General features: G+C 41.2%; 1 protein-coding gene across 6 annotated transcripts in view; it reads right to left on the reverse strand.

Moving 5' to 3' along the window:
* The window catches only part of COL19A1 (collagen type XIX alpha 1 chain), a 190,163-nt gene that overhangs the window by 26,403 nt on the left and 142,176 nt on the right, over positions 1–21,584 (reverse strand). For 5 of the 6 annotated variants that reach the window (XM_082218259.1, XM_082218261.1, XM_082218260.1 and 2 more), the window contains exons 19-32: positions 19,125–19,169; positions 18,709–18,744; positions 17,932–17,985; positions 16,001–16,054; positions 15,204–15,293; positions 14,207–14,251; positions 14,038–14,115; positions 10,937–10,972; positions 10,793–10,846; positions 10,643–10,696; positions 9,791–9,832; positions 9,223–9,276; positions 7,477–7,530; positions 3,993–4,046 (exon numbers count right to left, since the gene is read on the reverse strand). In XM_082218259.1, coding sequence (XP_082074385.1) covers positions 3,993–4,046; positions 7,477–7,530; positions 9,223–9,276; positions 9,791–9,832; positions 10,643–10,696; positions 10,793–10,846; positions 10,937–10,972; positions 14,038–14,115; positions 14,207–14,251; positions 15,204–15,293; positions 16,001–16,054; positions 17,932–17,985; positions 18,709–18,744; positions 19,125–19,169 — 750 coding nt within the window. The remainder of the gene's footprint in view (positions 1–3,992; positions 4,047–7,476; positions 7,531–9,222; positions 9,277–9,790; positions 9,833–10,642; positions 10,697–10,792; positions 10,847–10,936; positions 10,973–14,037; positions 14,116–14,206; positions 14,252–15,203; positions 15,294–16,000; positions 16,055–17,931; positions 17,986–18,708; positions 18,745–19,124; positions 19,170–21,584) is intronic. The other variant, XM_082218263.1, reaches the window with a different exon arrangement.

Below are 21,584 nucleotides of genomic sequence, written 5' to 3' on the forward strand. Positions count from 1 at the left end.
GAGTGATTTCATGAGTGATATTCTGAATACCACTGGGTGGGTCATTAAGTGTAGATTAGTTGCTAAAGCTTTTGTGTCTTGACCTCTTGAGCTTGTGAAGAGTTTTTCTGAGAAGATGGCTGTGCTGCATTTAGTTGTGCTCTGGCTTGGCTTCGTGTATAGGGGCGAGCTGTGGTTTTGTGCCTTGTGCCAGCCAGATCTGTGTAGGGATTGCAGGGGGGTGCAGCATCCGGAGGTGCCACTATAGTTTGGCTACTGGATGGAGTCTGTAATATGTCTGTGGAGAGGGTCTGGGTTTGGGTCTGGTGTGGTTGATTGGTGACGGCGTTCTGTGTGCCTCTGGTTCTGGTGTCGGTTTTTGTGGGGAGGGCTAATTTCCAGATGTCTGGCAGGCGGGACGTGTCGTCACGCTTGTTCATGTTGTGAGGGTGTTTCTCTATCTCGATGGCTTCCATGATTATTCTCTTGTGGTGATGTTCCATGTTAAAGAGCAATTTGGAATCTGCAAAATTAATTTCGTGTCCTGTTTCTTTCATGTGTTGGAAAAGAGAGGAAGTTTTTTCTTCTTTTTTGACGGCATTCTTGTGTTCTGCGATACGTGCATTTATTCGTCTGTTTGTTTGTCCAATGTACGTGGCTGGGCAGACTTTGCAGGGTATTTCATAGACCCCTTGGTTTTCCAGCTGGATTTTGTCTTTTGGGTTTCTGAGGATATTGGCTATTTTTTGGTTGGTGCAGAAGGCTGTTTTGATATTGTGTTTATGGAGGATTTTGCTGATTTTGTCTGTAGTGCCCTTGATATAAGGAAGGAGGGCCATGCCATTGTTTTCTTCTGTGTCTTGGTTTTTGGGGGGTGTTTCTTTTTGGATTAGCTTCGTAACCCTGTTTTTCTGGTATCCATTGGCGATTAACACATTTGAGAGATTCTGTAACTCAGTTGTCAAGTGGTCTTTGTCAGCCAGGCGTTTGGTTCTGGAGATGAGAGTCTTGGCTACGGAGTTTATTTGTGCAGGGTGGTGGTGTGATTGTGCATGTAAGTAGCGGTTGGTGTGTGTTTTTTTCCGGTAGATAGTGTGTCCTAGGGAGCCATCAGGTTTTTTGTAGATTAGGACGTCAAGAAAGGGGAGTTGGTTGTTGTCTTCTATTTCCATAGTGAATTGTATTTTGGGGTGTAGGCTGTTGAGATGTGTGAGGAAGCTATCTAGTTTTTCTTTCCCGTGTGGCCAAATTACAAAGGTGTCGTCAACATATCTGAGCCAAAGTTTGGGTTTGTGTTCTGACTTGTCTAAAGCATTGGTTTCAAAGTGTTCCATGTACAAATTTGCGATGACCGGTGAGAGGGGTGATCCCATAGGTGCTCCTTCTATCTGTTTGTATCTTTGTCCATTGTGGATGAAGTACGTGTTGGTTAGGCAGTGGTTGGTCAGGTCCAGGATGTATTTGGGGGGGTTGTATTTGTTTTGAATGGCTGTCAAGGCTTCATTAATGGGCACTTGAGTGAAGAGAGATATGTTGACGACACATATGTTGACGACACCTTTGTAATTTTCTCTCTGCCCAGAACGTTGGAGGCTATACACCACACCCCTCAACAGTATTTATAGGAACTCAAACACCAGATTCTGCTCTGTTCCAGTAACAAGAAGCCGAAAGCACCAGCCTGAAGATGACGAGTGAGACCTCGTCGAAACGTCGCACAGACACCCCGACTCTTACACGGGAAGACACCCGAAGACACCAAAACCTGCATTCCTGTACCCGTGAAAATCTACGAAAGCAAATATATATATATATATATATAGGTGTGGGTGTGTTAAAATACTGTTTTAGTCAGATTCTGCAAGTTATACTTTTTGAAGGTCATTTTAAATGGATTCCCTTTTTTTTGCCCAAGATTATACTTCTGATAAATTGCTATATCCCGCTGATGAGCCTCTGTTGGGTGAAGCTTACTATAAAAATATATATAGTGGGTGAAAGCTATGCGTCTGATAACACCCTCTGCCCTGCAGTAAGCTACCTACAACCATTTGATATTGATACTTTCTGAAACCACTGTTGATGCTCGAATGACAACTCCAATGTTGAAATGTTGTTCATTACAGTTGCTAAATTAAGAACAGGGGGTTGTATCCAGTGCAGCTGAAATGCAACAATGCTCATGCAAAGGGAGTATTTCACGTCCAACACCAGAGCAGCATCTGAAAGTCCATCCTGTGGATCAAGGCACACCACTCATGAAATCTGCCTCTACCCAATTTCCCCCACCCCACTGCAGCCTCCTATTCCACATCTCAGGCTCCCCTTCAGTGCTTTTAAGGTTTTTTGATACATACTGGAAACTGCACTAGGGAGAAGCTCTGGGAATTCATCTTACTCAAGCATCATTGTGCTGGTTTGAATACAATTCAATGAAGGAAAGGAAAGTGATAACAATTACAACCTGTCTGCATAATGCATGACTCACCAAGCTAAACGGGGGCCCATCAGCTATGAATTGTAGCCTGCCAAGTGACTGACAGCCCTATCTTTATTGTCTGAAACAGGAAGCCTATATAGGAGGTTTAGCAAGCCCTTGGTGATCCACATTACCTAAGTAGCATAGTGCATCACAAGCTACTGAGACCCAATCTGGATAACTGCAACTCTCTTATGTCTTTACCCTCCTCTTCTCACCCATTCAAGAGCAAAAGAGAGAGGCAGAGAGATGGAGAAAGTTTATATTTAGATGGTTGTTGCGGTCGAACATTTCTTACAGATGCAACCATAAACTATTCCTGATATAAGAACAATGGATTGAATGAGCACAGCTCAACATATTTGGACAACACAACACGCTGAAGCCTTTAACCTCTACCCCTCATGAACGAAGGACAGAAAAGGAGGAGGAGGAAGAGCAGGAGATATTGCAGGAATCACTCATGCTCACAACAAACCACGGTTTCTTGTTGCATTTGAAACTGGCTCATACATCATTTGACTTATTTCACATATTCAATCCATATATTTACAATAAATATAATGAGGTGGGGTGGGGAGGGTCAATGAATAAAACAGGGATTCTTCACAACATAATGTTAAGTTTTAACATGTGAGTTTTCAGGACAGCATTGTTTTATGGGTTACTGTTGTACAAAACCCATTAGGTCTGCTGAAGACAAAATTGTGGCCTTAATCAGAAAAAGAAGCAGGTTGGGGGAGGAATAGTAACAAAAATCAGCCTGAATATCACTTATCGACTATGTCTATGGGACTAGAAACTCACATAAGGTTACCTGTCCTCTTAAATGCTAAGGCACTCTGCGCAAACAAATGTCTTAATTTAGTGGAGGTCATGCATAAAAACGGTATTTATGCATATCTACTTGTCCCAGACTATGAATGGAAATGCACATTTGAATGCACAGCCAATTTGGAAACAACGCAGTGCGGGCAGAGGATACTAGTGTTCTGATGTGTATCCAGTTTATGTCTGTGTTTCTAATCCAGAAAATGATATGCATGGAAGTCTGCTTTCACATGAAGATCTCTTTATCTGCTTTGGAGTATGAGAGTTTAAATTGGATTAACAAGCTCTCTAAAGCTTTCAGCCCAGCTCTGGTTTATATAACTAAGAAATACTGGTCCTGGGTTCTTCCACCAAGCACTCTTGCTACACAACAGTCTTGCTACACCGACTGTAGTTACTTTTAGGTGGTATTCGAGTTGCACAACTAAAGTTGTGTAGCCAAGCTGTCCACCCCTCACCTCCCGCAACCCCCCAGACTTTTTGAGATGAGGAAAGTGCATTGGAACTCAATAAATAGCCTATGTGGCCTATTCTCCACCACAAGGTTTGCGCAAACAAATCAGGCTAGATGCTCAATAAACAGGTCATCTGGAAATGTCCTTTCACTCAATTTAGAACAATCCCTCCCTGTTAAAGCCTGATCAACAGGCGCAGCAATGCTGTGCTCAATGAGTTCATTGATAAGGATGGCGCACAGACTTACTGAAGGTCCAGAAGGCCCTGCTACACCAGGAAGTCCTGGAATACCTTGAAGACCCTGAAATGAATAAAAATAAAAGATGATACACATACATATTTCTATATTTGTGAAAATATGGAACCACTGACCTTTTTCCCTAAAATATGTACATCCTTGCAAATAGCATTCTTGTCGTTAAACAGCATATTCTATTCAATTCACTGGGATTACTTGGAATAGTTAACAGTGCTATCCTGCACATGTCTATTCAAACCCCATTGCTTTCACTGGGATGTTCTCCCAGGCAAAATGTGTTTCAGATTACAGTCTAAATCTGTATAGTAGGGAGAGCTTTCTTTTTATGCAAAATACAAGGATCGTGCCACCGCATCACAAGTCTCCTCTGCATTTCTCATTTAATTGTTTTCATTTTGAAGGCTCTTCTTTTAAATGCTGATACAGTGTATTATATAATGTTAGCATTATTGTGATGACTTATTAAATCGCACAATAAATACATTTGATTAGTCTTGCTTAGATTGTTGTTGTTTTTCCTTTTCGGGACATCAACAGCTTCCCCACCCGCCAATAATGGGTGATAGTTGAAGTAGCTCTCTGATACCTAAGGTATGTAACTAGAGTATTGATTTCTTTTGACATTAGTGCTTTTTTAATAAAGAAGAAAGTAATAAAGTATGGATCTGGGGCACAACATGTAATCACCTAGTATCTATTTCTCTTTGACTCAGTGAACAGGGATCTGTTTTATGTTTTGGAAATTTATTTATTTAAGAATAATATCCTATTTTATAGCCCCACAAGAGGCTCTCAAAGTGATTTACTTGACTATCTACTAGTATGGCACATTTATTAGCATGAATTTAAACAGCTACACATTTGGCTTCATCACAGAGGGTGAAAACTAAACTGTTCCATACAACTTTTACACTTTGCTTCACAAACAATAGGAAGTGTCAAAACAGACAGACTAGTTTGACAGTGTTTCCTTCTTCCAATAAAACCTTTGGAATTTTAGTTCTATGAGGTGCGGTTGAGGATCTGCAATAGAGAATACAGTTGTACCTTGTAAACTGAATGGAATCTGTTCTGGAAGTCCGTTCGACTTCCTAAGCATTCAAAAACCAAAGTGTGGCTTCTGATTGGCTGCAGGAAGCTCCTGCAGCCAATCGGAAACTGAGGAAGTCCCGACGAACATTTGGGTTCCAAAGAGCATTTGCAAACCAGAGCACTCACTTCTGGGTTTGCGGCATTTGGGAGCCAAAACGTCAGAGTACCAAGGCGTTCAGGATCCAAGGTATGACTGTACTCAAACAACAATTCACAAGATTCTTTGGGGAAAGGCTGGATGTTTCATGTGGTATATATTAACCACATATCAACACAGTGCAACTTTATTGTTCCTTTTATCCTGTTCACTACGATAGTCCCCCCCCCCCCCGTTGTGGTGTAGAGATTCTTGCAAATAAATAGTGAAATCAATTTAAGCGTGTAATGCAATTATGCTCTGTATGCAGGATGGATAATTTCTGCAGGACGCTTTTTAGGAGCAGTATCCAATGAAGTCTGGTTGGTGGTTCGAACCCACCCAGGGATGGCTGTGGGCAAAATTCCTGCAGTGCAGGGGGTAGGACCAGATGACCCTCTTGGTACCTTCCAACTCTTCGATTCTTAGATTCCTTTCTATGAACTTATGTTTGTGCAATGGAACCTCCCCTCTTTTTCTTCTCCTCACACACCACCTAGGTAGCAGATTTGGGAAGGGTGCGGGGAAAGAAGAGAGGGAGGGGAAGTTCTGTTGTGCAAATGGAAATCCTTTCACTAACAAAACTATTGTAAAGCAACCTTTGCCTATACAGTATATGTACTCATACTTTGCATGTCTACGGCAGGGATGGGGAACCTGTGGACTTCCAAATGTTCCTAAGCTACAAATCCCATCACCCCTGACCACTGGCTGAGCAGCATTTGTTTGGAGCTTGTACATGGTTCCCACATGCTGCGTTTGTGCATGACAGTAAAAAGAAAAGCAGAAGCTATGTGTGCGCCACCAGATTTTGGCACACCGGCTAACATTCTGTTTCAGCAACAACAAAGCATAAAAACTAGTGCAAACCATACCAATTGCTCTAATGTAAAAAGGACATATTTTATTATCCTGGATGAGAATAAGCCCCAAAACAAGAACAAAAGGCTAAGAGAAAGAAAGAGAAATAAGGCAAAAATAGGTTCAGAGACAGGTTACAATAGATGTTACATTTTAAGATATCACTCACCTGTTAAAAAGAAACTAACAGTGAAGTTTGTCCAAAGTTCTGTGAAACCCAATACATTACAACATTGGCTTGAAGTACAACCCAACTTTGTTGCTCCTGAAACTTTGTACCTTTCAGACCCACTAATGAAATCACTGTTGGCAGTGTAATCTCCTGAAAGTAGCATTAATTTACCCACTTACAGTGCACTAACCTAGAGCTACTGCTAAAATGTAACAGCCACTGAAAAGTGCCGGATCGCCTAAGGAGCTGATGAACTGCACAGCAGTAGGACTCTTGCTTAGTAACTGAACGAATCCATATGGCACCCCACTGAACCAATAAAAAGTTTTGCCCAGAATGAATTTGCTCTGGAGTCTCTTAAAAGACTAAATGCCAATTATAAACTGGCCTTTTTTATTATTACTTGCTCAGTTGCCTCTTGGTTCTCAGCAGTAAGGTATTGTTAAAGAATTGCTTGATGTCAGGTCTCTGGAATTACCTGCTGCATTTGCTGAGCAGAAAGGATCCAACAAACACATCATAACAAAGCTGTGTCCCTTTCTGTAGCTGGCCCATTTGTCCTTAAAACATAGAGCCATTGTCAAATCTGCCTTTAAATCTATATTAATAGTACCAAGGTCATATTTATACATGCAGCAGTATAAGGAAATCTGTTTCTCAAATCCAAATGCATCCAGCTCATTGGCTAAACACCACCAGTTGATGTTCATGTATTCAATGAGCAGCACAGAAACTCGTATTTGAGCAATGCCACCTATGCTCAAATGACAGAGGCAAAAGATGAGGATATTTAATGAAATCTACAAGCCCTATGCTCTGACTCCAACCAAATTAAATGAAATCACACCCCTGCCTAACCTTCGCAAAACAGTAGCAGGTAGTGGCCACCACAAAACACATCTTCTGGTCCCCACCCTCTTGCCCTGGCAATTTCTACAGTGCTCACCGTAGACATTGTACACAGTAGGCTAACAGTACAAACCCTGAATAACCGTGATTCATAGCTTCACAGAGGGATCCATACTGACGTCGACTGTGCATTGGTGGTGGTCATTGCTGGGGCAAGTGTTGCCATCCAGGGGGAGGTGCTAACTAGGTGCATTCTCAGAAGCCCCTTCAATGGTTTGGTGCCCATGGGACACCTTAGCAGGGCTCTTCACATCTGAGTAATGGAAACACAATTACGATTGCAACAGAAGGGGAGTTTTTACCTCATCACCTTTTTCTCCAGGCAGCCCAGGAAATCCACGTTCACCTTTGTTTCCCTAGAAACAAAGAGCTGGATGTCATTGCAGGGTCTGGTTATAAAAACAACCTTATCCAACAAACCCCCCTCAAGGCATTTGGGAAAAATGGAACAAGGCTGAGATGATATTGCATGCCCTGGTCCTGGTATCAGCATGATTTGAGTTCACTGAGAAATTTAGCTGTAGATGTAAGGCTGATATACAGTCTGACCTAGAAGTAAGTCTCATTGAACTCAGTAAGACTTACTTTTGAGTACACTTCTACAAGACTGTGCTTTTAGTACCGAAAAACAGAGTAACAAGAAGTCAAAATATTTACATGGATGAATGAAGCAGATGAGCTTGTAAAATTATTTACACAGATATGATAGTTTCATACATTGTTATTCCTGCATCCAGTGCTTCTTTTCTAGAAAAAGGTGCTGCTGGTACCATGAAGTTTTTACAGTAGTGTCACACTTTTTAACCAAAAAAAGAGAGGTACTGGTACTCACTGTAACAACTTCATGGTAAGTGCCCCACTTTCAAACAACGACAAAAAGAAGTGCTGGTATTGCGTACCCTTGAGTACGCCCTGGAAAAAAATTGCATGCATCTCTAATAATACCCAATAAAACAACAGTTATGGAATATCCATTCAGACAGAATGAAAAGGTTTAAGACTGTCCAACTTCACATAGTTATGGAGTCAAACTCTGGAGCCTGGATATATGCTAATGAACTATAATTAGCACGAGTATGTATGCTACTGGGACATGGGTGGCACTGTGGTCTAAACCACTGAGCCTAGGGCTTGCCGATCAGAAGGTCGGTGGTTTGAATCCTCACAACAGGGTGAGCTCCCGTTGCTCGGTCCCAGCTCCTGCCAACCTAGCAGTTCGAAAACACGTCAAAGTGCAAGTAAATAGGTACCGCTCCAGCAGGAAGGTAAACGGCATTTCTGTGTGCTGCTCTGGTTTTGCCAGAAGCGGCTTAGTCATGCTGGCCACATGACCCGGAAAAACTGTCTGCAGACAAATATCAGCTCCCTCGGCCAGTAAAGCGAGATGAGCGCCGCAACCCCAGAGTCATTCACAACTGGACTTAACTGTCAGGGGCCCTTTACCTTTTTTATGTATGCTACTGCAATATTAGAGTTCTTTAGTGCTGCTGAGGCATTGATTGCTTTTCTGTAATCACCCAAAAGCAGAATTCAACCAGTGTTTCCACATGCCACTTAACAAAGTGCTATGCTATATCATCTGGCAAAGCCCATTCCAATGGCCAATATCCTTCTATAAGACTTATTCTACAAACATAAGTAAGTCCTGTTCAATACAAGTCAGCTGCAACTGTATAATTGATGGAAGCTTCCTCCTTTTGGCTTGAGTCCCTTAGATACTTCCAGTTCAATGGGACATGGTGTTAGTGAATTGTCTTATCATTGCCCCTTAGCCAGGCAGCTCCAGTTTTGTGTGTGCAGAGGGCACTTTAATTACTGTTTGGCAAACAAGTACAGCCAAACAACTGCTCATTATTATTTATTTTTTAAAAACAACAACAGCAACCTGCAATTGCAATATTGCAAAATAGAGCACATGGAAATAAAACGTAAATATATATATATATATATATATATATATATATATATATATATATATGATTAAGCAGCCATGCTCAACATCTTCATTAACCAGAAACCTACACAGAGTTCTTGCTTCAGGAACTCACCTTAGGCCCTTCTCTACCTGGGATTCCTGGGGGACCTCTTGGACCAGGATCACCCTAATGAAGACGAAAATGGTGGGGAATATTTTCAGAAAAGTAGTAATGCATCTTGTCACAAAGGTAGCCGTAACTTTTAACTCCATGGCCATCCCTGCCAGGTAAGACTGCCATTCTCCTTTTCCCCTCTCAGCCTAACCAGCTCACATGGTTGTTGTGGGGATTAAATGAGGAGAGGGATTATCATGTATATACCACCTTGAGGAAAAGGTGAGATATAAATGCAATAAAAATATATATGCTGGATTTCAACATGGAAAACAGATTGCCTTGTCAGCACTGTGATCTCCTTCAGTTTAATAATGAATACCGGTGGTCCATGATAATGTGCTAATTCCAGATATGCCAAGGGTTTCTGATTTCTGATTTCTTACATCAGGTGGTAAACCAAAAGAGCAGAGCAGAAACGTAAAAATTAGGCTCTATAGGTAAGAGTAGATTAACTGCAAAACTGATTGCCTCTGTGGTTTTGCCAACTATTGGCAGAGAGAAGGGAACCAGAAAAAGCAATTACCTTCAATAAAGTACCCATATCTCCAAGAAGAGGAAGAGCAACCTAAAAACAAACAAACAGATCAGGGAGGGAATAGAGCACCCCTGCAAAGCATCTTACATGACTATATGCATTGTCCATATTTCATAATAAAGGAGGGTGATGCAGCTCTCCAAAGAAATAGATTGACATAGGAAATACTGGCAGGAAATACTATAAAAAAAGTCTAGGGTGCAGATAAATTAAATAAATTGCAACTGTAAATTCAAAATTCCCAAGAGCAATATTCAAAGCTCAAAATATAGCCAACAGCAGATCTAGCCTAGAATTGAATTGCATCAGGAAAGCATGAAACTCATTGTTGACTTTCCCTCCACCATCAGAGGCATTGTAGTTCCATATGTAGTACAATCAAGAGTCCTGCAAAAGAGACGGCTAGGAAGGTCATTATAAGGGCCATCTGAACTTGCGTTCCTGTTAAGATAATTTAGACCTTTCAAATGCAAGTACAGTAACTGTTTTGAACAACAGTACAAGTGTTCATCAGACTCAGGTGTGGGCAACCTTTCGTCTTCCAGACATTGCTGAACTACAACTCCCACACTGCTGCACTATATACTTTTTGAACTACATGTTCCATTACCCCTGACCATGCTTGATGGGGCTGACTGGAGTTGTAATTCAGCAGCATCTGGAAGGCCAAAGGTTACCCACATCTAATCAAACAAAATCCTAAGTGATTGAAACTGTGAATCTATTTATAATTAATTCAACACATAAGCCTAAACTTTCATATGCTTGCAGCTCTTTAGGTAAATTTGCAATATTCACCCTTAAGTGCATTTGCATTAGAGCCTTGGTTTATATACATACTGGGTCACCTGGAGGCCCTGGGAGTCCTGGCTTCCCATCACGTCCTGGAATACCCTATGGACAGATATAATAAAAGTACTGTATTTTACATTCTTGGCTTTGACAAGCGATACAAATTGCCATTGCAGCATTTGCAAAGTTAGTACTTACATCGATCCCTGGTGTTCCTGGAGTACCTGGTAATCCAGGAGGTCCTCTTGAGCCCTGAGGTGGAAACAAGTTGGGTCATCAAGAAATAGCTGGACGATAAATACATAAATAGCATTCACCTAAATTTCCCATTTTGTATTTTACCTGGAAGCCCGGTGCCCCAGGAGGCCCCTTAAGACCCTAGAGAGAGAGAGAGAATGAAAGAGAAATACAAGTCACAGGTACAGAATCACAGTGTGATACATGAGTACATTTGATTACAGTTCTCAGGCACTCTCATAGAGACAGCTGGTAGTAAATCACAGATCAACGTTGGAGGTACCGGTAACTCTTTTTTAGCAAAAACACAATCTTCACAGGCTTGGCTGAGTGTCAGGCCTAATGAGCACAGCAGCCCATCCCCAGTAAATCGTACCCTATAAAATCAGTTCCCAAGACTGAAAGTCCCCACCTCCTAACAGCTGTTTAAGTCCCCTCATCCCTAGGGCTTTCTCCAAGCAATAGGAGACTGCGCCTGCATGAAGCCTACTGTTGTTCTGCCCATTTCAGCCCTCTAGGGTAGCCCTCTTTTCATTCTCATGGGATAGAAATTTCAAATGAAAATATACAGTCATTATGAACACCTCTGCTTGCTGATCCAGTGAGAGGAGGGTCACCTGGGGTGTGATTTAACATTCCTTTAGATCAGGCATAGGCAAACTCGGCCCTCCAGTTGTTTTGAGACTACAATTCCCATCATCCCTCACCACTGGTCCTGTTAGCTAGGGATCATGGGAGTTGTCCCAAAACATCTGGAGGGCCGAGTTTGCCTATGCCTGGTTTAGATAATATCCAACACATTCCCCCCCAAACTTAAGCAATTTGCCAAGTATGAGAGTGACCCATATATTTGGCTGGATATACTGGACGGCCATCCAGTAAAATTAATCCACAAATACCTACACAGTTATATTGCTACAAAGTTTATTGTTGCTATGAGATCCACAAGACAACTGTATTTTATTTTACAAAACTGAAATCAGCACTATCTTTTAAAGAAATGCAGATGTTGAAAGTTTCTGAACAATTTTTTTTAAAGCCTACTTATATTTTAAATAAAATGCTTAAGTTCACTTCAAACCCTGAATGTGAATTTACAGTAATTTATTTCAATTTATTCCAAGAGTTATGCCCTCTGATCCTAATTTGAACAGAATAAAATTTTATTAAGCTGGCTTCATCAAACAAAGTATGCAATGCATCCCTGTAATTAAGAGCACAGTTCAGGACCATGGTTATTACAACATGTATCCTTCTTTATTGACAAATATGGTGACATTTGACTAGCAAGATGATACAGCATGGGAAACACAATACTTGCTGGCCTTTTGTAAAATCAAATACTCTGGAGTTAGCATTTTGACCGTCTTCCCTGTTTACGACATTAAAGGCCAGGGGCAATGTTGAAACATGAAGGCCGGTGTGTGTGGGAGACTGAAATGATATATCAATGATCCTCAGGAAAAATTGTCCCCTGTGAAGTGCGTAGGAAGATTAACATTCCCCAGCTATCATGTATTGGTCACAAGACTCTGCATGCCACAGTTGTATTCCTCTCATGGTAGGATATGTATTGCAAAAATTGATCATTTGTTTTGATTTGTGTTTTTAAATTGTTCTCCCATGAAACCTTAAGGCATGTAACCAGATTAAAAAACAAAACAAAAATCCCAACAGCCTATAAAATATCAAAAGCATAAAAATATTGGAAGGCTTTATATGCTAAAACCAAACCTCTAAATGGTATGTTAACCCTAGCCACTGAAAGCCAGATAAAAAGAACACACAGTGCTTCAGCAGGTGGAATGAGATCCAATTGTTTCATCATTCAGTCAGTTATATAGACTACAGTGAGCTAATGGAGGAGGGGTAAACTTCTAGGTTCATATTTTTATATATATACAGTGGTACATCGGGTTAAGTAGTTAATTCGTTCCGGAGGTCCATTCTTAACCTGAAACTGTTCTTAACCTGAAGCACCACTTTAGCTAATGGCTCCTGCTGCCGCCGGACCACGATTTCTGTTCTCATCCTGAAGCAAAGTGCTTAACCCGAGGTACTATTTCTGGGTTAGCAGAGTCTGTAACCTGAAGCGTCTGTAACCTGAAGCGTATGTAACCCGAGGTACCACTCTGTGTGTGTGTGTGTGTGTGTGTGTGTGTATTCAAGACCTTCATATACCCACTGCCTTCGCACACAAAAGTTGTCCCATGGTAGATTACAATGCAATTTGAAATCCAAAACCAGCAATTAATAATTTTTTGAAAACATTAAACACCTTAAAACAATAAAACAGGGTTCAAACTCCTACTCAGCCATGAAGCTCACTGGATAACCTTGGGCCAGTCACTGGCTCTCTGTCTAACCCTAACCCTACATCACAGGGTTGTTGTGAGGAGAACTATGTATACCACATTGCACTCCTTGGAGAAAAAGGTGCTATACAACTATAAGTAAATGAGTAAATAAACAAACAAACAAATGGCTGACAAATAACAATATGTTCCAAATGTACCTTAATCTCTAACATAAAGTAGGCCACTGTGCTTCTAGGTACAGTTACACTCTGAAGAAAGCCTGGGACCATGCTACCAGCTCTGTGATGTAGCAATGTGTAACTCCTTTCTTTCCATTCCTTTCCAATTCCATTCCCATTTCCAAAACCAAGATTAGGAAGGCATTTATGTAGCTGCTTGTTTAAGAAGGCATTTATGTAGCTGCATTTATGTAGCTGCTTGTTATCCCAGAAGGTATAAAACTAAACAAAACACTACATACCCTGCAGTGTGACCCTGGATATACTATGAGGGGATGTATTAAATGGCATTGTCCCATTTGTGTGAGGGTTTCAAGTTCCAACATGGAACTCCCACCCCGCTCGCCTCTTCCCCCAAATCTCCAACCCTTCAGAGGAGATTGGGAGGAGGTGGGAGCACAGAGGAGAGGACAGGGAAGGGAATTTCTGTTGTACAAATGGAACCCTCTCACAAATGAGCTGATTTTGTTGGATGCAAACCCTGCAACAACTTCATCCCTTCGGAAAATGCCCAATTTCTGAACAGTGGAAAGGAAATGGTGCATCAAAAATCACATATTAAATGGAGGATCACTACCAAGGTTGTATCATCTCAGTAATTGTGACTTACATAGGGCATTATTAGCCTTGCATGAACATCACAAAAAGCTGGCGGAGGGGATGTACTTACAGGAGGACCTTGGGTTCCATTTCCTGCTGGACCCATCTCTCCAGGAGGCCCTTGTACTCCAGGCAGCCCTCTTTCACCCTGGTGAAGGAGCAAACCATTGTTTATGAACCTTTAAAAGAACTCAGTACTCAGGAAATGCAAAAACACGAATTCTAACAGTTTCCCCTACCTTAGGCCCCCGTGGACCAACTGCTCCAGGAAAGCCTGCTGGTCCCTGATTTTTTAAATAAAAGAAAAGAAAATCTACTATGAACAAAAGCATGTGTGTGAAGGAACCATGATATGTTATATAAAGGTAAAGGTAAAGGGACCCCTGACCATCAGGTCTAGTCGTGGCCGATTCTGGGGTTGCGGCGCTCATCTCGCTTTATTGGCTGACATGGCTGGTCATGTGGCCAGCATGAATAAGCCGCTTCTGGTGAACCAGAGCAGCGCATGGAAACGGCGTTTACCTTCCCGCCGGAGTGGTACCTATTTATCTACTTGCACTTTGACGTGCTTTCAAACTGCTAGGTTGGCAGGAGGGTATGTTGTATACTTTGCTGTAAAATGGCTGTTTTCTGTTTTGGAGGTGATTCTAACCAGTAAAAAAAACCACACACAGTAGGGTCAAAAGCCTGGAAATCTGACCCAAGATGTTAAGTGTAGAAAGAAAAAAATGACAATTTCTGTGTGCAACTAAATGGGTACCTCTGGCAGCATTAAAGTCAACTAACCAAGAGAGGGAATGGGTGGAGGTCATATTGCTTAGCAACCAGGCAGAGCGGCAGGATGTTAGCAGATGCTGAGGTAGCATGTGCTCTGTAGTTCTGAGGGAGTTTTCCTCCATATGTTTGGTTGAATGCCTCCTTGCTAGGTACAGGCCCTTTCTGTTTATTTCTCCTCAGACTATACACCATTTTTGTTTAGTTTCCTAAACAAAATCCTTATAACAGGATTCATCTTCTCTCTGGACTCCGTCTGCATTGTTTAAGTAACTTTACTAACATTTGGGATCTTTCTGCTCCACAGTCACAGTTTTGCCACTCTGCTTGTGGTGTGCTCACTCTGAATTAACATATAAGTTTATATCTGAAGTGCCCATATGTGAAAGGCCCTGCCTTGGGACAGGAGTTGGTTTTGAGGATCTCCCGGTCCCTTCTGCCACGTAACTCTATGATACCTACTGGTTTTCCTAGAAGGCTTGATCCTGGAGGTCCTGTATCACCTTTAGAACCTGGCGGCCCTGGGGGGCCTATGATTCCACCAGAGTCCCCCTATGTAATATAGATGAAAACAATGGTAAAGTCACAGAAAGTAATTAGAAATGTCTCATTAATATGTTTTGTCTTAGAGGTTTGAATTATGACTAGTAACATCTTCGTTTCTTGAACTGCTGTCAGGACTCATGTTACTAATACAATTAACTGCTTCAAAAATGGCACCCTCCTAGCTATATTGACAGTAGCCTTAGCTTTCTCATCTAATGCAGCACCTAAGTATCTTCATGATACTGACCTCTTTTGGCAGGCTTTTGGAGGAGGGATGGATAATTGTCAGTTTGAAAGTCATTTTTTTTTTTTGAGAATTGTCGAATACTGTACTGCTTTTTTAATTTCTCCTGTGTGCTGCAGATATTGAATTATTTCATTATATTTATTATTTTTATATTGTATTTTTTCCCTATTTTAATGACATACACTGCTCTGGGGCAGACTGGTAAATGATCTCAGAAGTAAACAATGGGATATGTTTCTGCTTTGTTTGCATCTGTTCAATAGATATACAGATATGAGTCTGCAGTAACAGGAAAATTGGCCTCAACTGTGAATCCCTATTCGGTTCAGTAACGAGAAGGCAGCAATAATTTATACTGGATGATGTTGCTCATAACAAAGCCTGGACGGCTACACTCAAAAGGTTAGTCCTAGGAATATTTCACCTAATTTGAGAATGATTATTATTCTGTATCACCAAAACATACCTTTTCTCCTTTAATCCCCGGTCTTCCAGGTACTCCATGTTCTCCCGTTAAGCCCTAGTTAATTAAAAAGAAAGACCAAGGTGGTAAGTTTTTATGTCACTTGGCCAGTTAAAAGAGGGTTACTTTTAAGTAGATGGTGGGATTCGCCAAAGTTTTCCTCCTATATAGCAGCCACATCATTTGCACAGCCTTATTTGAAGGTGTTCAAAACCAGCAAAGAGCACACCCATTTAAAATCCTGTAACTCAAAGAGTGAAAAATTCTTCCTTTTTGGAGTGGGTAGGTCTAGTTCCTCATGGTTTAGGTGTACAGTTAAAGGACTGGTAATATGCTCTCCAGTAGCAGTCAGTGGGTTGGCATTACTTACCTGGCTCCCCAATGTGGAGGTCACTGCTAGTAACCGAGAGGGGTGAGGCAGTGGGGAGTTGGCATGGTTCAGTGGCATAGCCAATCAGATGCTCCCACTGTTGCACCCACATTGTACCAGTTTCCCTGTCACCTTCTCCCTCTTGGTTACCAGTATCAGCATCCACATTGGGAAGCCAAGTAAGTAATGTTGTCCTATGCTGCTCGGCCCCATGACCACTACTGATACTTTGGGTTTCCTTAAAAATCCTGTGATATTATTTACTTGGGCTCAGTTTCTTCTATCTGTCTGTCGTCTCTCAAAGCACGAAAAATCCCAGTTGGTTTTATACACTCAAAGAATGTAATCAAAAAAAGGGTGACATTATTAAAATGCTACAAAAATAATAAAAAAACCCTGCCCAGTTTTGCCTAAACTACATTGCCTTCGACATTCCAGCTGTGAGTTTCATTATCTGTTCTTGCTCTCTTTCAGTTTCCTTAAGTGTTAGGGGAGGGGGGAAATGAAATAAACTAGAATCCATCTAAACAAATGGGGCATTTTAAATAGAGCTCTACACCATTAGCTTTAAAATTCGCTATAGAAGAGACAGCTCTAGAATGAATTTTTATGAATAAAAGCATAGAATTGCAAAGCTTTTTGGCTGTATGAATTAATTTTATTCAAGGAGGAAGTGCATCTCTTTCTCTTTTATGTGCCTGAGGTATATTTCATAGCAAATGAGAAAGACCATACAATTTTATTTTTTTTGCAATCATGCCAAATATTACATGTGAATTCACAGGAAAAAAATGAATTCATTACATTTTAAAAAAACTTGAAAATGAGCATTTATTTATTTTTTACTTTTCTTTGGGAAGTGAAACTTTCAGACTTTTATAGCACTTTCAGAAGTGAAACTTTCAGACTTTTATAGCACTTTCAAATGATTGACATTTACATATGAATAGAAATGTTGAAGCTGCTGTTCTTTATTATTTACTCTGTTCTGCTCTTCAAACATGAGAAAAACACCTGTACATTTTAGTTTGAATTGACTTTACTGTTTCCAATGAAGAGCTGTTTTTACTGGGGGTTTTTAAAAAACTTATTTGGGATTTACTTGTGGTCTTTTATTCGTTAGCTGCTTTATGTATTTTTGCAAACTGAAGGTTGCCATATACATTCAGACATAAATAAAGTAAAATACTATGATTTCTTTATCAGTTTCAGGGAGCAGTAGCAGCATATCAAAATTTGGTTGGTAAAGGACAACTGAGAGGGGTCACTGGATCGGAACACAGTTGCTGTGATTATTTAACATTCAGGTTAACTGTTTATTTGGCACTGTACAGGACAAAGAAATAACACAAGATCTGGACAGCATTCAACTATTTTAAGGTGTCAGCAGAACTTGTGAGAAAAACCCATAATACTGCGCATATTTTTGGCATTTTGTGCAAGTACCTAGCTCAGAAGACTGTTTTAAAAAAATTAATGGTATTAAATAAAGGATTAGAAATCAGAAGAAGGGCAACACAGAGCTTCAACGTGGTCTTTTGTATACCAAATATAACCTACGTACCTGTGGTCCTGGACTTCCAATGGGTCCAGAAGGGCCAGGTTCCCCTGATGCACCCTACAAAAATGTTTTTGAGAATGGTATGTTAAACCTCTAACTATATATGTATGAATGAAAAATGTTCCTGCTATCGCAGACAACACCAAGTCCTTGGTGACAGGACCTGAGTCCTACCCTCCAAACATTCCCCTCCCCCCCCCCATCTCCAACTGAGCTACCCTGGAAATCTCATTCTCTGGAGACGTGTAGAGACTGACTCAACCAAATCCTCTCCCCTTGCTGGGAAGTCCAGCAGCAAAGGTGCAGAACCTTCTTCCCTGCCACTGCCTGAACTCCCCACACCTCGAATCCGGGGCGGGGGCTCCTCCACCTCTGATAGAACCTGGCATCCCTGCCCATCCCCTGGTGCCATGCAGTCCATGACAGCTCAAACCAATAGGAGACATAGTTCAGCAGCATCTAGAGAGGCAAAAGTCACTGCCCCTTGCTGGTGCCCTCCAGAAGTTTCAGACAATTCCTGTTATCCCTGACCACTAACCATGCTGGTTGGGACCTATGGGAGTTGTAGTTTGACGACACCTTGAAGGTACCAGTTGGGGAAGGCTCCTGAAAATGATTCACGTTGACATGTAGGCAACAGAGCAGCAGCGACATGAGATCTGTCATATTTTTACGTTCATACTTTATTATGCAGACTTCTGCAAATACACCGACTGTATGAAGCAAACCAAGAATAAATACTAGAAAGAAACCACAGTGACAGGTTTTAGCTGTACTTACTGGATCGCCCTTTTCTCCTTTCTCCGAAGGCTCTCCCTATGACAAGAGTATAAGCCTTCTTAATATTTACATGGACTATACTACATGAAACGCCCGAATGTGTAACCCACAACAATCGGCACAGGAACATAAGAGCTAACCGTCAAGGCACGTACAAGCATTGAGCTGGCATCAGGAAAAGTAATAGAGTACAGAACAAAATATTGTAACCTAATGCATCAGGGAAAACATTCAGAGGACACATTTCTGTCTATGCACAAACTACACATGAGGATTATAGAGTATACTTGGACAGTATGGCAACATTTAGTTATGCCTGGACTGTTAGTGAGTGCAAGCCATGCTTACTTCCCAGCCAACACATGCAGACAAACAAACCATGACACCCCTAAATCGCTGAGTGGCGAATTACATACCTTTTCACCTTTCGCTCCTTTCAAGCCCATTTTTTCTTGGTAACTCTTGTAATAAAAAGAAAACAATATTGTTAAGGGCGGGGGATTAGGTCAGATGTGGGGGAAGGGGAGTTACCAAAGGGGTGAGCAGGTAGGTGAGTGAAGCCCTTAGTAATACACACCCAGACATACAGACACCTTCAGGTTCATGGGGAGGAGGGGAAATAATATAAAAATATTAAATAAATTAGAAGCATATGCAGTAAAAGTGAAACAGAAACCACACACTTTCTGTCGGTCTAAAGAGGAAAGTATCCCAGCTCTTTCAGAAAGTATATACGTCTTGAACTTAGCCTAATAGCTCATTCAGTAGAACATGAGACTCTTAATGTCAGGGTTGTGTGTTCGAGCCTCACACTGGGCAAAAATTCCTGCATTGCAGGGGGTGGATGAGATGACCCTCATGGTCCCTTCCAACTCTATGATTCTGTGATTCAGAAATGGCAGAGTTTCCATCGGTCTATAGAGGAGAGCTTTGCAGCTCTTCCAGAAAGTAAACACTACAGCCTCAGACTTTGACCAACATCTAGGCCAAGGAAATTCTTGGGTCAGCCAATGAGAACATGCCCTCGCTTTTGGAACTTGGTCCATAGTCTGTGCTGTTAAGAAAGTGCTTTCAGTTTATCTTAACAAGTATGATGACACCAGTTGTGTATCTTTGGAAAAAGCTTCTTCAGATATGTGTCCAGATTAAATTAAAACCAACCCTGGGCAACCTGCTCCAAGACCCCTATTTGAGCTGTAGGGAGACTGGATAGATCTTTCTTGTGGCAGTCCTGGAGTCCTGCTTCAGGCATTAGAGTAGAAATAGTGGAGACCGAATGAGTGGCTCTTGTTTCCTCATTCCCCACTTTTATGAAAATAGCTTTAAGTCTAGCCTTGATAGTTGGATCATTCCTCACATGAGCATTTGGATGTATCGCCTCTGAGCTTTGGTTCTTCGGTTCATTTTAAAATTAACAGACTAGGAATCCTTAAGCAAAATCACTGTCTCTTAATGATACCAAGCATTTCCAAGCTCTTCATTGTAACCTCAACACGCAGCATTGCATATAAGTGTACTTTTCAGAACAGTATGTGCATTTTATTTGCTCATTAAAAGCACAATTGGGAGGGAAAATACATCAGAATGACAAAACAGGGAAATGGAACAAAACAACGTTTTCAGAATGTATATAAATTTTAAATATTGGAAATTTATTCTAATGGAAATGTTCCAGTTCAAGAACTTCATATAAATCACGCAAATGACTTTGCATACACAAAAGAAACTGTTAAATGTGAATCTATTCAAAGTAACAATGGGCTCTCTAATGGTAAAGATGTGACCTTCAAATGATAAAACAGCTGGTTATAGGCAAAAATTCCTGCAGGAGAGCTAAAGGGAGAAAGTCAAGGGCTAATTCACACAGCATGCCAAGTTGACTATGTGAATTGGCAATAACAGAGGTACACAGTTTGTTCACTGCAACCAGAGTCTACCTGCACAAGTCCATCCAGAGTATTCAAGATTGGGAAGTGGATAGGAGTGAATGCCACATAAACAATGCTACCCCTTAAGACTTACCACCTGAAGTGGGGTGAGTTCAACCCTGCTTTCTCTGCAGGGACCAGCAGCACAATTACATTTTCCACAAGGACCTTAATTCATGCAGCTAATCCAACCATGTCTCTGTCTGTCGTGCATATGATATCAGGTGGGTGAGGTTTTGGTAAAACAGGCTTGCAGGCCAAATTCGGACCCATGCTGGGCCAAATTTGGCGCAGGACTGCAGGTTCCCTAACCTTGTCATAAACCTTTAGCATCTGCTCCTTTCTCGGAGGGTTTATAAAGACACTTTTGTGGTAAGCAAATGTCAATAAAGCCCAATTTAAAGTGAAACATTAAAATCCTAATCAAAGCTTTGACTTCCACTTATTCAAATGAACTTCTGAATTCTGAGCGTGCTCTGTTGAAGCAAGCTGGAAGTTTCAAAATGTGGGGAGGGTGGAAGGGGGAAGAAAGAATCTGAGAAGTATGAAGTTGGTTCCTTCCTGCTAAACTAGCAAGGAGGGTAGGATTGGAAAGGTGCTTTGGAAGAAAAGAGAATGGAAAGCTGGATTCCAAACCACCTAGCAGGAATGTCAGGTCATGTTAACATCAACATTCAGAGATGGCAAGTCTTGAGCCGAGGCCTATGAATGCAGCTTTATTTTAGACTGCCTCACAAATCAGGAATTTGTGCCTCTATTCAATGTGAGACAGCTTCCTTAACTCAGGGAGCACATACACATACAGTTCTACACAGTACATCTCAGGATTGCACATACTTTTGTATGGGAGGTATGAAAATTTTGGAGGCAGTACCATAGAAGTATTTTGGGTGCATTGGCCAGGGTTTGATGAATATTATCTTTCCTGACTGTCTGATTTTTACGATG

The sequence above is a fragment of the Podarcis vaucheri genome, assembly GCF_965113315.1.
Source record: "Podarcis vaucheri genome assembly, chromosome: 3".
Classification (NCBI taxonomy): Eukaryota; Metazoa; Chordata; class Lepidosauria; order Squamata; family Lacertidae; genus Podarcis; species Podarcis vaucheri.